General features: G+C 41.4%; 1 protein-coding gene across 1 annotated transcript; it reads left to right on the top strand.

Moving 5' to 3' along the window:
- The first annotated feature begins 295 nt into the window (after positions 1–295).
- LOC115379975 (ras-related protein M-Ras) lies at positions 296–16557 on the top strand. Its single transcript, XM_030080972.1, has 6 exons — positions 296–425; positions 6546–6804; positions 7212–7365; positions 10357–10456; positions 11865–11944; positions 12762–16557. Exons 2-6 carry the CDS (start codon positions 6612–6614, stop codon positions 12859–12861), a joined length of 627 nt encoding a protein of 208 aa, XP_029936832.1. The 5' UTR covers positions 296–425; positions 6546–6611; the 3' UTR covers positions 12862–16557.
- Positions 16558–16763: the final 206 nt, after the last annotated feature.

The raw sequence follows: 16763 nt of genomic DNA, 5'->3' as shown, positions 1-16763 counted from the left end.
AGAGCTACCCCAACTCCTGCCGCGACATAACGGAACAGTCCATTTCAGCAAAGGGGGGGCTCCTCAACCGCTTTATGTGACTACACGAATTTTACACGGAAACCTACATTTCGAAACAATGCCAATATTTTATATTTCCTTTTTTCGTGTACTCTGATAGCACTTGTAAGTGAAAATGAATATTTGACGGTTTAATTTGTAAGTTAACAGAGAGTGCACCCCTTTGGGGCTATTCTATTTATAGTATCAGCTGTTGCAATATAAAGATTTGCTACACAACGTATTGTTTCTCGGATGTGTGAAGCGGAGTAGTCCGGTCTGTGGCGAAAGGGCGGCGGTGGTGTGAGGACCAGAGACACCGGGAGATGAGGAATATGTCGGCGTGAGGCAACTTCTCGGTGCCCACGACAGCGAAGCTTTTTTCGGTAAGTTGTCTCAGTGCTGAGAGAGAAGAAAGGGTCGTGAATGTAGGCTGTTGTAACCACGAGCAGTGCAGGAAACTGCTACAAAACCATACTCTACAATTAATAACTACTTGTAGCCTGCTGTTAACAGTACCCCCCCAAAAATTCACTTCATGACAGCTCGGCAAGCCGTTATGGAGAGATGCTGCTTTCATTCAAGAACATGGTCGACATTATATCCTATTGTGCGGAAATTGCTTATTGCTGTAAACTTCGGAGAAAGATGAAGCAACCGAAAACCCGTTATTCAGGGGCGGTTACTGTCGGTTTTCCATACAGAGCCCAGACAAGAAGACAGGCCTTGCCTCGGTGTGTCAAAGACATGTTTTTTCCCCCTGTGGGGACTGAACAAAAACACACAGTCGTCTTCCCTCGACTGCTGTGGTCTTTTTTTCCCCTCGCGTGTCAAAATGATCAGTAAGGAACCCGTCTTGAATGGGTAAGACAATGCTGTACAAGCTCTTTATTTGACGACGGTGTTAATTCTTTATCGGTAATGCGTTTCCAACTGCTGCACGCCCGACTGTGTCCAGCTGTAAAAGCAGAAATACTGCAGCTACATTTTGAACCGCTGAGCAGAATATAGAGATTCTTCGTGTATCAGATCATAGGATGAGATCATTCAGAAGCACCAGTCAGTCTGCAGAAAGACACACACACACACACACACACACACACACACACACACACACACACACACACACACACACACACACGCACTCACGCACGCACGCACGCAGAGAGGCATATTCATCACTATTAATAGCAAAGTGAAATCACCAGATAATTTGGCTATTAGGGGACAGATCCCTCTCAGCCTCTCATCACAGCTTCATGGAAATGTCAAACCCCTGCTATGGATGATGGTGTTGCTCTTGAGGATAATGATGTTGAGAGTTGTGCAACATCAGAGAAATTGGAATAGAACATGATGCTGGATATATGATTTTTACAAAATCACTGTTTTGCCTGTCTGAAGCATTGCAAGCCTAAATTGGTACTTTTACCTGGGGAAATTCCCCTGTGCATAAGTAATAGCCTAGTTGTTGGGTTTCCTCACTCAGGAGAGACCTTAATTCTGATCCTAATGCATTACATCTATTAGATGTGCCTCATTACTGCTTATGTACATAGCAATACCTTCAATTGACAGACTCTTGCATAGAAGAGAGTTCTGTTTTTTAGGGAGTAAATTGGCTTATCTCCTTAAGTAATGGATTATTATTCCAAACTTAATTGGTCATTGGGCTAAATATTTTTAAAGTGGGAGTGACAGATATTGAGCCTATGTCCAGTTCAGTGAGGTACCTAAAACAGGCTGCCCTGTAAACAACTGTTCTCCTGCACTGCATCATCTCCTGTCCTCAGTTTAGTTTTTAAATGTTATATGTAATCTGTGACATTCATGATCAGATGGTGTGCTGCTCTAAATTTGATTATTATTATTTATTTATTTATTTATTTATTTATTTATTTTTACTGATAGAGATTTTGTTGATTAACTTTGGGTTTTTTGGGTTTTTTATTGCCGGGGGTTCAGTTGTGAAATTGGGTGCACAACTGCAGTGATGTGGGGACTCAGTACCAAGACCTGAGCAGCCCATTTTGGGTGTGAAGCCATACTTTACTATGTGTTGCCACGCTGAAAGCCCTCTCTGAATTGCTTGTAGTATTATTGCCCCTTAATGGCCTGGTGTGCTTGTCTGGGAAATCCTTATTATGTACCGGCCTAGTGAGACCACAAATGGTGAATCCCAGCTTGTGTTATGCCGCCTGTCTGCTGAAAAGACTGGCGATGTCTCAGTTTTCCTTTTCAGCTGTGATTGAGAGGTGACATTGTCTCTCACATATAGGCTATTTTCATCATTCTCCGACCAATCCAGCTTTCTGTGTTGTAAAAATGCTATGAGATGTTCAAAGTGTGATCATAAATGGGAATATTAACCTTTTTCTTCTGTACTTTCTGAGGGAAATATGATTGACATTGTCCATATGGTAGTTAGCACTGATTTTTAGCAAAAGCATCTTTCAGCACAATCATTGCAGCTATTAAATAATAAAGATGTTCCTAATGGAATGCAGTGGCCTGATGCTATCAGTCGTGGTTTCACGCTTTGGGCGATATAATGAGTACTACTGTGTGTAGAATATTAATCCTTACCATTCTGGTAAGCTTTTTTCCAAGACGAGATATCTGCTATTTGGAAGTGAAGCCAAATTTTCAGATGTATCTCAAAATCAATATAATTTATGTTATTTGATTCTCATTTTTATTAGTTGGTAACTCAAGTGCTTGGTTGACTAAGTCACTCTTGTAAGCTCTTTGGTGTGTCAGCTGTGTAATGAACCTAATACAGTTCTATATTTGTCCAAAATGCAGCTTTGAAACTGAAATGTGTTCATACGTAGAAACAAACACTTGATCATTCAGTTTGTTTCTTTGGTGCCCAATAGGGATTTCACACATAGCATTTCTGTGGCCTGGCTGGAATTCCCAAACAGCCAGTATGAATGGAAAATGATCAGACCAAATGAATAGAAAGGTCAAAGCAGAAAATGCCTTCAGTAAGTCACAGCAGATCAGTGAGAGATCTGCATTGTGTGTGCATGGCAGTCTCATTCACAGAGAACTTCTCCAAACGCTGTGGTGTTATGAAAAAGACATTCGGAGAAAAAAAAAAAAAAAGAGCTCTGTTTTCTCTTGCCTTTGCTGTGAGACTGGATACTGTGACGGGCTGAGTAAGTTGTGGTGACCCATAATCTTGTGATCAGCTATGCAGTCAACTGGTAACTTGTTTGCACTTTGTCCTTTCAACTAACTGACACGCTATGTTGAAGACTTAACGTGGCTCACTAGTTCACTCTCTGTGCCACCCCGCTGCTCCAGTATGACAAGCAGTTTGAAGAAGTCAGAACGTATTTTTAGCAGAGTGTTTTGCAACTCAAATTAATGAATCAGTTTGAAACATTGCCTCAGTGAGGAGGAGCACTGTGCACACTTTGTACTTTGTGTGAAGGAGATGCCAGAGAGCGACATCTTGATTTCATACAAATAACAAAATTTGATAGTAAATTGGTTTTAAATGGGGTCCATGAGCCTACAGCCAAGAAACATATTCTGTACGTAAGGATCCAGAACAGTCAAAGTCGGAGGTTTTCACTTGACAGCTGCTTTAAGATTTATTGCAGCTGAACTCTATGAACTGTATGTGTCACATGGTATTTGAATGAAAGATGAGGGCTGATATAGGCAGTGTGGTACGGGACTGGGGTGTGCACCATGTTCCCCATGTTCCTGTTACGTGAGTCATGACACTGCTTTGTTCCAGTGTGAACAGGGAAGACCCCATATCCTTTCCCAGGGCAGCAGCAGCTAGCCACATTTCCACAGCAGAGCCAAAGGGACTTTTATGGAGCCATGGTATAGACACAGTATCAGTAAGACATGCTCAGATTTGCTTTTTGTGTTTCCAGAGCTGACTAATCAACTCTGGAAGCAAGATGCAGGAGGGGTCACCGAAAACTGAGTGACATGTTAAACAAGTAAGCCCTGCATAGCCCTCTGTTGGAAAGCCCATCTCCTCTCTCATGGTGGGGATGGTCTGCTGACTGACTGGCTCACTGGCTTTGGTTGGACACACGCTAATTTCATATTCCATGCTTCCACTTGCTCCAAAGGAATTTAACATGAGCTGGTGTCAGTGGTGCATTTTCACATCACGAGGTCTAAATCGTGTTAGCTCGACATGTCCGCAGCACCACAACTTTCTAGAGTAAATACTAGCACAACCTACTTGGTTTTTACTGTAGCTGCACGAGCTCCATCGCACAACAGGTGTGAAAACTACAACTACTGGGAGAGAACCCTGTACCATCTTGCTGCATCTCCTGCTGTCTTTCTTCATGGTACTGAAAATTCGTCAGTGTGTAATTGCAGCTCAAGACTGTTTGTATTGGCGTAGATCTTACTGACTTTTCCCACCAGCTGACTGACTGAAGGCATTATAATATTAGAACTTTGTCTTAGAAATTCTTTGCTTAACTGGCTGACTGTTGCAGACTTTTTGACTGACTGACTGACTGGTTGGTTGGCTGGCTGTGCAAAGGAAGGAAGCGTCTTCCTTCCCTCCATTGTGCTGGGCAGGAAGGGACGGACTGTAGCCAGCTGACAGCTGTTTCCTGATGGATGGAGGAGGAATGGGGGTTAGTAGTGGTTGCGGTGCTCATAGTGTGTGAGTGTCTTTTTTCTGCCTTTCTCTGTTGCTGCAGTTCAGTAAAATCCCTGCAAATGTGACAGTTCAATGGCAAAAATGACGTAGAATGTGGTAGTTTCACATATTCAAATTTGTTAGCATTACCACTGGATATGTAGGGAGTTAAATTGTTTCTGTTTGCTGTTTGTGCTAACAAGAATGTTTCTGTCTTCCCTCACTTTCTGTAAACTACCCTGTGGCTCTTATCAGTTTTATTATATGGTGATCTTTGAGTCCCTTCCCATATCATCAAAAGTCCATGTTCAGCTACAATCCCCCATCAGGTCTGGACTCCCTCCTCACCATATTGTGGTTGTTTCATGTCAGCCATGTCCTCATTTGCCCTCGCCGGTTCTCCCCCTCACTCTTTCTGTTTCTCTCTCTTTTTCTGTGTTTCTCTCTCTGTTTCTCTCGCAGGATTCCCTCCCCTCCCGCCACCACCATCTCTTTCTGTCTCTCCCCCTCTGTGGCCAGCTGTGATGTGAGCTTCAGCTTTTTGCCACAACAGCATGAGATCGCATGAAACAGAAACAAGGCTCACTGACATACATATCAAAGCCCTTAGTCATGGTCCTTGGTGACCATGTTGTATTTCTCCAGACTTAGAAATAGGCAGGAATGGAAAAACATAAGTAAAGTACCTGCTGCTTTTGCCTCAGGTTTAAGTATAGAATGAACCATTGTCAAATGTATCAACAAAAACTGAACTGAAAGGTTGTTGTTTTTTTTACAGGGAGCCTCGACCTCAGCTGGGTGGAAAAAAGCACTCTGTATTCTAATTTCTCATACTGTAGCAATATAGGCATTTTTATTTTTGTTTTCAGAAAGCCATAATTACAAACTACAGTAATCCATGTGTCTGAACCATCATATTTCTCTGCTGGCTCTGTGGTTATGGTGGGCTAGGAAGAGTAGACTAGAAGGAGTCGTAAGCCTGGTTTCCACCATAGGGCCAAAAAACTCTCACCAGGACTTACTCATTAGCCCACTTTCTACAACACAGTAAAAAAAAGGCTCCCAGGGCTTACAAATTCAACAGATTTCCACCACTATCATTCGGTTTCCCAAAATATGATATTATGTCATTCTTTATCAGTTGAATGAATTTTTATTCTTTATTGGATTCAAGTTTACAGAATCTCAGATTCATGTTATGTGGCTTAGTGTGCTGTGCCAGGTTGGTACCTCATGTAGTTTTTCATCTTTATGTGAGAAATTGTTTCCTGGAGGGTTTTTATTGTATTTGTTGGAGCATAATGATGAGCAACTGCAACTTCAGGTCAAATAGATTTTTTTTCATTCCTTCAAAATCCAACAAAACTTGAAATTCAAATTGATAATTTGGGCCATATGCACAACCTGCAGCCAGCTAAACAACCCTCTCTGCTGTCTCACACATGAAACGAGGCCTGATATAATAATTTGTCTAAAACGTAATTGACTAGGACTAGAAGAGGTTCATTACCTAGCTTTTAGATGACTGTGTGTTGCAAGAAGGGTTTGGAGGGCAATGAGCTCTCCCTCGTGGCCCCACTCTCTCTCCTGTCCTCTTTTCTTTTTCTATCTTTCTCTCTGTCTGCTTTAATCCACAGCTCTTGCTGGGGTCTGTGGTCTCCATGGTGATGGAAAAGCAGCCTTAACAAAAACCTTAACACCTCTCTCTGTTGCTCTCTCCCTCCTCCATTGTCAACCCCACTCCTTCTCTCTCTCTCTCTCTCTCTCACTCTCTCCATTTGTCTTTCTATCCTCTCCTACCATCCCCTATTTCACCTCCTCCTACTCTCCTCCCACTCTTCCACTCTTCCCTTCTCTTACTTCCCTGTTTCAGCCAGGTTTGTCTCGCTAGCCACCTACTAGCCTACTTCCCACCTTTACCACCACCATCGTGGTAGCCATGGCAACCAGTGCAGTGCCAAGCGACAACCTGCCGACGTACAAGCTGGTGGTGGTGGGGGATGGCGGCGTGGGGAAGAGTGCTCTCACCATCCAATTCTTCCAGAAGATCTTTGTGCCAGACTATGATCCCACCATAGAGGACTCATACCTCAAACACACAGAGATAGACGGACAGTGGGCCATTCTGGATGGTGAGAAGAGAAGTGTGTGTGTGTATCCCGGGGGTAGGGTTGTGGGGGCCGTGGGGAGTGTCTATCCAGGAGGGGGGGTATATGTGTGTGTGTGCATTTGTCTTAGATAACAACATAGAGGATGATCTTCTCAATCAAATACATGGGTTAGACAGGCAAGGGTTCATATTGGGTTTTAATGGTGAGTGAGTGGATAAGGATGAGAAAGCAGAAATTAATTAGTGTTGTATAATGTACACTTGCCCAATCATTCATGTTTCTATCCATGAATAGACTGAGTAACACAAGACATATGCCCAAAGCCTCCATCAACTATATGAATATATATTTAACTGTATCTTTAATTGATTAAGGAATCCACTAATGAAATGCCTTCCCGTGTACATGTGTCCCTCCATCACGTACAGTGCTGGACACAGCAGGACAGGAGGAGTTCAGTGCCATGAGGGAGCAGTACATGAGAACAGGAGACGGCTTCCTCATAGTCTTCTCTGTGACTGACAAGGCCAGCTTTGAGCACGTCGACCGATTCCATCAGCTCATACTACGGGTCAAAGACAGGTAGGACACAACAGCTGAACTAATACCATTTTCACACTTCCACACATAGCATAGTAACATTGAGGTATACTGATCTGGCGCCATCCTGGGTATGAGGCAGATTGCATGTGTTTATTGCACAGGAATGTCAAGTGGGTTGCTACGGTATTGTGTCATCAAAAGCCGGCATGTTTATCAAGTCCTAGATTGCCTGGTCAGCACTTGTAGAAACCAACTCATAAGGAAAAATCAGAAAAGGAGGAGGAGGAGGCACAGTTCTTCATTTGTCCATATATTTCCATTTGCACTGCACTATAGGCTGGTGCTTTTTGGATGTGATGCCTCTTCTGTGTAGTGAGTCTTGACACTCCAGACATGAAACAATGCAGGAAAAGCCCTGAACATCAAAAAAAAAAAAAAATGGAAAAGTTCAACCCTAACATTGACCACTATTGATTGTGGAGTTGACTTACCCCTTTGAACCCTTTCATACTGTTGTTTGACCCCCATTTTTTCCCACGACACTAGTCTGCTCTGACAAGGGCTGCTGGGTTGTTGAGTCCCACAGCTTGATTTGCACTAATACATTTGACCTGAACCAAAGCAGTCCTGTCCTAGCCTGGACTGAGGCTAATGTTGTACAACTTTATATTAGCCTAAATTTAGGACTAATGCTCGGTTTGCTTTGTAATGATTTTCCACACGAGTTTGAAGCAAATCAGAACAACTTTGTGTGAAAGTGATTCAAGCACAGATCTTGAATGAACAGGTTCTGTGGACCCAAGCTTATTTGGTTCATTCAGGTTCTGTTAGGTTTGGACATAAATGTGAAACACTACTAGGACATGTATGGATAAAATATGCTGAGGTCTTGATGAAGTATCTAAGGTCATGTTACCTGACCAGACATCTCAATTTAGTAAACATTGTATAATAAGCTGCATGTATGTGGGGAGTAATCTTTAGCTGAATCAAATTTGAAATAGTTGAACAAGAGTGACGTTGAACTAAGTTGAACCTATCAGAAAAAATGGAAGTAAAATTTCATCAAAGGCAGCAAGTCTCTGAGTATTACAAATTTTCAGGAGCACACTTGTCCTTGATGATTTTAAAGGATCAAGCTGTTTTCTCACAGTTAAGTGGCCATCAAATGCTATGAAAAAAACAAAAAAACAAATTCAGTCCCATTCAAAACTCTGCAAGGGATGAATAATATTTATTGCCGGAGGTGCAGCAATGTACTGTGGATCAGCTCCTCAGGGAACTTGCCTGATTGTCAGACTTTGACTGTAGTCACTCTGAGGACTGGTATTATCATGATTAAATTATTATGGATATTATCATTATCATTATTATTATTATTATTTACAAAATTGACATTGTTGAATTGAAGACAAACTGAACTTAGAGAGAGGTGAGTCTGATAGAAGTGCAATTGGCTGGATTACTTCCTTGTTTTGATTTTGCATCTGATTACTGGGAAAAACCCAGAGGGGATTTTGTGATATGAACTCTCCTGAATTCCCCCGATTGATTATTTTGACTAATATAATTACTACTTAAAATTAAGAAGTTTAAGTTGGATGTATGTATTTCTCTCAAGTGTTGATTGCTGTTTATGTTGTGAAGGTACATTATATTTATTATGTGAGGTAATGATTTCAGTTTATTACTACACACTGTACATTATGCAGTTCTCTTTGTGGTTGTATTCTTGACATGACCTTGGCTGCAGTCAGACAGACTCTGTTTTGGCTGTTATCAGCCCTGATAATATTAAAGTCAGATGACTACAAATGTCACCACCCTTAATCACTAAGTCAGTTGTTGTTTAGTTTGTTACTCTTTTACTTCTGTTTTTGATCAAGTTCTAGTCTTCTTTCGTAACACCTAAAGGCATTTATTTGCAAAGATTACATGTTCAGCTAAAGTAGTAACCACGTTAATCCATAGTATAGGCTTGTTTAAAATTATATCTTGGTACTGTATCTCCAAATATTTACCACAAGGTATATTGCATCAATATATATTGTGTCATAATACAGTGAACTGTATCAAAGTGTATTGCATCTCTGTTAAACAAAGGCTCATACTACTAAAAAAATAATGTACCCTTTCAGCTGCAGTACTATCAGCTTTTCACAATGCCTTCCACAGTGTACATATCCCTGTTGAAGACAATAACTGACTAAAAGTCAAACTGCTAAGTTATCCCTTTACTGCTACCTTCAAACAGATGTTCTCAAGCCTGATTTTAGGCCTAATGTTAGCATCCTGCGTCAGACCAAGTTGAGTTTTGCTGACTCAGCAGAAAAGCTTGGCACAGACAGTCCTGAAGTGTGACAGGGGTTATGGGTCAGTCTTCTGCCTCCTGCTCATGTTGCAGAACAGTTGGGCACTCTGACAGTATTTCAGATTGGTTGGCTTCCAAGACTCACATCTTCACAAATCTGGAGGAATCCTGTTGTGCCTCACATGGACAGTGACACAAATCTCTGTCAGAAATTTTTAATAGACAGAAAAACTGAGCTTCAGATGAAACAAAAATAGAAACTGGAACTGAGCAAGTTGCAGTCCATATTTGGTGGTGTTCTATCTTGTGGTCACACAAAAGCTTGTGTGTCAACAAGATTTGACTATTGCAAAGGTCTGTGTGTGAACCACCATGAGACAATTTGTGTAAGATGTGATGCTTTTTGCCATCAAACAGTAAGTCCCTATCAACTCACTTGTGTGCCCATATGACAGACCCATTATAAATCTGCTTAAATGTATCATTTAGTGTGAAATGCACTCTGTTTTCCTTCTATCTCAACCCAACCTGAGCCTGTCAGATCCTGTGTGATGTAGACATGAATTTAAGTTTTAAAGTGAGTACTCCTGCTCTTAGGGGAGACCTTTTTGTGGTAGAGCTGTAAAACCCTTCACTGTAGCCAGTACAAATGGCTTGGAAATGGGCTGTTCAGTGGCAGGGGAATCCCTGAATTGTGTGTGTGTCCTGTTCCTCTTAAGGGAGGCCTTCCCCATGGTGTTGGTGGCCAACAAAGTGGACCTGGTCCATCTGAGAAAGGTCACCAGTGAGCAGGGCCAGGAGATGGCTGCCAAACATAATGTAAGTAGTCGCCTGGTTTGTTTGTTTGTGTGCACTTGTCCTTGTTTGTGTTTGGGTGGGTGGTGGTTGTGGCACATTTATTATGCATGCAGTTGCTGTTGTGTGTGTATGTGTGCAGATACTGCATGCTTGACAGTGAGTGTGCATGTGAATATGCACTTGTTTTTCTGTGCCTTTGTGTCTGAGTAGGCAACTGTATGTGTGTGCAACAGTGTGTGTGTGTGTGTGTGTGTGTGTGTGTGTGTGTGTGTGTTATGTCTCTGCCCCTGGGCAGGAGGTATTTGGGCGTGGGCAGAGAGTGAGAGCAGAAAGTGAGAGAGAGCGAGAGAGAAGCCTCAGGGTTGCTGAGTTTGCATTCTCTCTGTGGTGTTGAGTGAGTTTGGCCCAGAGGGACACAAGGAAAATGACTGCTCACTCTGCCTCAAACTCCCCTAGTCCACTGATCCATGGATTTTTATTTTGTTTTTAATCCCAGGCTTCTGCTTTTCCCTTTATTTTCTTTTTTTGGATACAACAACCCCTTTTCATTTATCAGTGGATGCTCTCTTCAAATTCTGTGATCTCCTTGCTGATCAGCTGCTCATTTTAAAACGGTTTAGCAGGCACATTTTCCTTTAACATCAGTGAAATAAAAATGCCATTTGTGTAACTGCTAACTGTGCTCTAGGTTGACTGAGTACACATCAATAAAATACTAAGAATAACTAGAGTAAAAAAAATACCCATAATCACATGTAACACCAGTGATAAAATGGTAGAATAAATGTGTCTGTAATGCCAAAGAGATACAGACAGCATTCTGGGTTCAGTATGAGTTGAAAATTGTCAGAAGTCAGAAATTTTCATATAACTCATGTGTTTTTCATATGTAGTGCATGTTACAGTGCAGTGCATAGTTAGCAAGTACAATACTTAAGATTCTGGGTAGTATTTGAACAGTTTATTTTCTGTATGTTGTCCTGATCACATTCCTGAGCCTTGTTGAAGAGGGAGATACCCATCAAAAGACAAATGATGACACATCTTGTATTTTATCAGTGACAGTTATCTATATTAAGCTGTGCTAATAGTAATTGTTTGTACTACTTAGTGTCTAGCGGTTTGATTGAAAAATTTGCTAGCCTATGTGGCAAGGCTGATTGCAAATCTCCTGTGCTTTATATTTCAACTTAGTTACTGACCCATAGTTGGCTATAAATTCCTATTTACAGTGATCTGAAATTAGGCTCTTGGGGGGGTGTAAGAGTTGGGGGTTTGTTGCAGGAACAAGAGGGCAATGTCAGTACAGGCATGAGGAGCAGAGCTGTGTTGTCTCAAGCAAGGGTCAGTTCACAGGACAGCAAGTACTCATTATAATCCCTCTCTGAGCTTGTGCTTACAATAGAAATATTTCTGCTTATTTCTTCAGATAACCTATATTGAGACCAGTGCCAAGGATCCTCCCATGAATGTGGACAAAGCCTTTCACGAGCTGGTCCGAGTTATAAGGTGACTCAGCTTTCTCTTCCCTTTATCCTGTTTTGAAATTATGCTCATGAGAAAAAGACCCTTTTGAGCTTGGCTTTAAATATGATATGTAAGACAAATGCATTTTTAGTAACAGCTTGAAACTGCGATTAGAGTTAGTGTTTCAGCACATTAGCCATTTACTTTAAAGAATGTACTGTAGGCACAATCCAGATATTACACCGGTTCAAAACAAAGATGCCACCGAACCGGGGATCATCATCCTTCTCTTAGTGGACTGATTTCTCAGGGTGTTTGGTTTATTTGCATGTCTTTTTGTTTTTCTGGAGAGTGGAGGCAGTGAAAGTGTTTGCTGGGAGAGTATGAGGAGAAAAAAAATCCCAGAGCTATTTCCTGTCTGAACCGACATGTAATTTCAGAAGAATTTGGTTTGTGTTGATGTTCTCTATGTGGTCATATCCTGTCTGAGGGCCTACTGCTGTCACTAGGAGCAACAAACAAGGAGTGGTCATGCCACAATGGTTTCAAACTCAAGATACTTGATATAAAATTGCTTAAGTTTCTAACCCTGTTCTTGGTAATAAGAAAATGATCCAGATTAGCTGGAGTTCTCACTGTGGATATGCTGAATCTGTAAAAGACGCATAAACAACCACCACTCTTTTCTTTTCTCCAGACTAGAGGAGATTACTGAATCCACATTGCCCTCTTGTGGTCAGATTGCAGAACGCACAGTATCTCACCAACGTGTTGGGGATTAAGTTCTACATATATTTACGGCTCTATATTTGTCTTGTTCCTTCTTTCTCTCCCTCTCACACTCTCTTCATCTCCACAGGCAACAGGTGCCAGAGCGGAGCCAGAAGAAGAAAAAGAAGATGAAATGGAGAGGAGAGCGTTCAACAGGTTCTCATAGATTCCACTGTGTAATATTGTGACCTCCCTCATCCAGGTCATTCATAACATACACACACAAACACACACACACATCTACGCACACACACACACACGCCCACACACATACCTTTTGGATGTCAGGGAACACTGCACCCTAGCAGTTGCCAACTACTGGAGCACAAATCGGAGGGATCGCTAGGTGGCAAAATGGAAAGAGAGTGATGGAAGGAGACCTGAATCCAAAACACCTGACCTACTCGGACCAAGTTCCCGCAGCATCTCGCAACGCTTTGGAATGAGCGCTGTGACCACCTTACTGAATTTCTGGTTCCCTTCTAAGGTTTTGGATCCCTCCCCTCCCAGTTGAGTCCAGAATGGTGTCACTAAACTGTTTCTCTGTCAAGTTAAGTTTCAACTTCATTGTCACTGAGGGCATAAGACTAGAGTTTCTGGGGGAAAAGTACTGAGATCAGAATTACCATGATGTTGGAACTTGTATCTTCTTCGGAAAGGGAAGGAAATGGAATGAAATGGAAGGAACCAGAGGCTCAAGCTGGCACCGTGTTAGCAGTTCATTTCATTATCTAGCTCCAGCACCTTGCTGTTCATCACCTATCTAGCCTCGTGCCCCCTCTCTTGCCATTTCAGACGTGAAGAAAAGGACCTGTGTGAAATCTGTGGATAAGCTGTTTTGGTTCTCAGTGCTGAGGTAGCACTAAGAGTGAACATCTGAAGGGGAGGGTGAAGAGTGGTGACAGCCTGGCTTTGGGGAAACCTATGAAAATTAATGTTTTGTGCTGTTGTCAATGGGTAACCTGTGAGTTCTGTGAGTATAGCGTGTACATTGTGGTCATGTGATGCCATTTGGTTTTGAAAAGTCAAATCAAAGGTGGAGGGGGAGAGTGTATCGTAGCAAGCAGAAGAAATGTGGCTGCATCCTGAGAATACGTGTCAAAATGGCTGACATGGATGAAAGCTATGCTGATATTAGCTAATATTTTTGAAGAATTTAATTAATGGTGAAATGTGTAAATGCTAGTCATTGATTGTAAAGGAGAGTCAAGTTTGTTTGGTGTATGTAATTACATCTCAGTGTAACCCCAAGGGGCTTAATATTTTTTAGCTACCAACACTGACATGTTTACACACACTCCTGTAATTTGATTTTTTTTTCCACCACATACATAAATCAGAGCCCCTTTTCATCAGGAATTATGATAACCTTGGAATAGGTTACCTCTGCAGTCATTGCGAATGGTGAGATGACTGCAACAAGATGAGTAATCCTGGATCAATACTGTATGAACAGTGGCGCTGATTATTTTTTTAACCTTTGCAGTCATAACTACTAAGATTGTCTACAAAGAAAATCATCTGTTTTGTCTCTAGATGATATATAACATGACAAATTAAGTGGTGAACATAAAAATCAGATTATAGGTGGCAGTGTAAACATGTTCAGAGATGTTCTGAAGGATCTGAAGGAAATCTTACATGGAAATAGAATAGAAAAGGGATAATGAGGGCTACACCTTTCAGATCTGAAACGGGCTAGAGAAGCTGTTTTGCACTGGCCACTAACCAAATGATGTGATGTCACTTCATTTCAGGGCTGTAGGAATGAAGAGTCTGCGTTCTGTAGGCAAAAGGGGAAATAAAACTGCTTTTCGCATTGCAGGGTTTTTGCCTAGAGATATCCTAGGCTGACAGTTTGCGCAGGCTGCTTCAGCCCCATTACACACTGCACCAGTTAATCAGGACAATGTTCTAGGGTAATGATGATGATGTTAACCATGATTAGTCAAGGATAACACTGCTCCAGAGCTGGGGTCTCTAGTCCTGGGTGTAACTCGGAGTTAACACACCTCTGAATGTGCTAGTGTGACACTCCTGTCAGCTCAAAGCCATGGTAGCCTAGCTAGTGACCAAGTTAGGTTGTAAGGGGACCACAAACTCGAAGCAACAAGACATTCAATATGTTTGTAGTCAGAGAGGCGTATATGAGTGTACAATTTAATAACCTATGAAATGGCTTGTACTGTTAACGCACTAAAAAGGTTTGGGGGATTTTTTTTGTCTGGATGAATACCATCTCTTGAAGGAGTAAGTTTTTGCACTTTTAATAGAAACTCTGACTTTCCTATTGGCATGTTGTTTTCTTTTCAAATCTGTAAATGAAAGGGAAGGCATGGTCAAAATAATTTGAATGTAAAATCAACTACAACAAAACAGGCAAATGGAGTTGTAGCCCTATCTGCCTGTGTGTGCCTGTTGCCTCGGAGGGACGAGCGTAACAGAGCTGAAATTTGTTGGATTTAAACAGTCTCAGAGTTTTTGGAACTGTAATTCCATATTTGAAATGAAAATGTTGAATTGATCAAGGAGGCTGAGTATGAGACAGATTCTTTGTTGCATTGTAATGGAAACCCACCTCCAGAATGAAAAGTTGACCTCAGCAAAGGAAAAGATACAGTATTAATCTACATTGCTAATTGCGACTTTGAAAAGCTCAAAAGATTTTTTTCCAGAGAAAATACAGGTTGATTGTCAGTGAGGCAACAGACTCTGGGGCCGAGGGGAGAAAAAACAAACAAAAAAAAAAACAATGTGTTTGATGAAAATGGTATATCATGTATGTTTGATACCTTTTTGTATTATTGATATGATTCTTGCGAAGTGTTTTTTAAACAACTGAATAATTTATTACTGTCCATGTTACCTCAGTGTGTCCCAGACCTGGACAAAAACTCTTTATAAAATAGTTTTCAGTTCTGTTTAATTTAGAGCAGCGGTTATTCATCTATAGACTGGGACTCAAAATGGGTACTAGTCCATTTGCCTTCGTGCCCCGCCATGTCAAGACTTGTAATATGCTTTAATGAGCCTGTGGGCCAAGGTGAAGAAACAGAATTTACCCAGATTGTGTCCCGAGCTAGAAGTACTTTAAGGTCCTCTGATTTACAGGAGCTCACTGGTGCACATGGATAGCCTCAAAAATGTGCACCGTGGTCAAATCAAAGATTGTATATCAAAAGGAGGATGATAGCCATCATGAGCCCTAAGGAGCATTTATACTCCAATGTGTAATTTGAAAGAATTATGCACCCATTTGCTCACTTCCAGTGTTTAAAGTCAGCTTACAGTATCAAGCAGACCTACCTCAAGTACCACCCTAGTGTCTCTGAGTGGACTATTTGACTTTGGTTTTGGTTTGAGGTCCAAATTATTATTTGAAATAAATTCAGTCCCTTTTCTTGGAGTTTTCGATTATGGCTGATAAGGAACGTAATTTGTCCTTCCAACCTTGCAGTTCTAGAAGACCAAAGAAAATGCTCAAAGTAACTAAAACTACTTATAAATTGATCCTGGTCTGTCTGCAAGCCAAATTCTGCATACTTGAGAAGTATGCAGAATTGTCCAAAATGCTGGCCTTTCATATTGAGAAAAACGGCCTGGTTTTCATACAGCTGCCCATTCATTTTGGAAGTTCAGCAATGGGTTCTGTGGGTCATCAAACACTGTCAACACATAAAAGACCATGTAAACTTTAAATTTGGATTGAAAAAACAACATTTGTCACACCACAGCAGTGAAATGTGTTTTTGGCCAGGTCTGTTGTGTTCTAACTGGCTGTGTCAGACTGAAGAGCTAGACGAGGCACAAACAAATAAACTGTGGCCTTTCTATCTAGCCTCAGGGGTCGATTATATTTCAATAAAGAAATACAAGTATTGTGACTTTTGATGTGCTCGACTGCTTTATTTTACAACTCAGGGTGGAGACACACATGCGATATTAAACTGTGTGTAAGTGTCTATTTTCCCCTTCTTTCTCTCCCTCAACACACACACACACACACACTGACTGTTGAATGGCCTGTGAAGAGAGGCATGTTTAACAGTCGTGGTGAACAGGCCTACACCTGTTTTGAAAGTAGACTTGC

This window comes from Myripristis murdjan, chromosome 21 (genome assembly GCF_902150065.1).
Source record: "Myripristis murdjan chromosome 21, fMyrMur1.1, whole genome shotgun sequence".
NCBI lineage: Eukaryota > Metazoa > Chordata > Actinopteri > Holocentriformes > Holocentridae > Myripristis > Myripristis murdjan.
This window is presented reverse-complemented; position numbering and strand designations above follow the sequence as displayed.

Coding starts and splice junctions, on each gene's coding strand:
- LOC115379975 (XM_030080972.1), top strand. CDS start 6,612: ATGGCAACCAGTGCAGTGCCAAGCGACAACCTGCCGACGTACAAGCTG. Junction 6,805..7,211: donor ACAGTGGGCCATTCTGGATG/GTGAGAAGAGAA, acceptor CATCACGTACAG/TGCTGGACACAGCAGGACAG. Junction 10,457..11,864: donor AGATGGCTGCCAAACATAAT/GTAAGTAGTCGC, acceptor TTATTTCTTCAG/ATAACCTATATTGAGACCAG.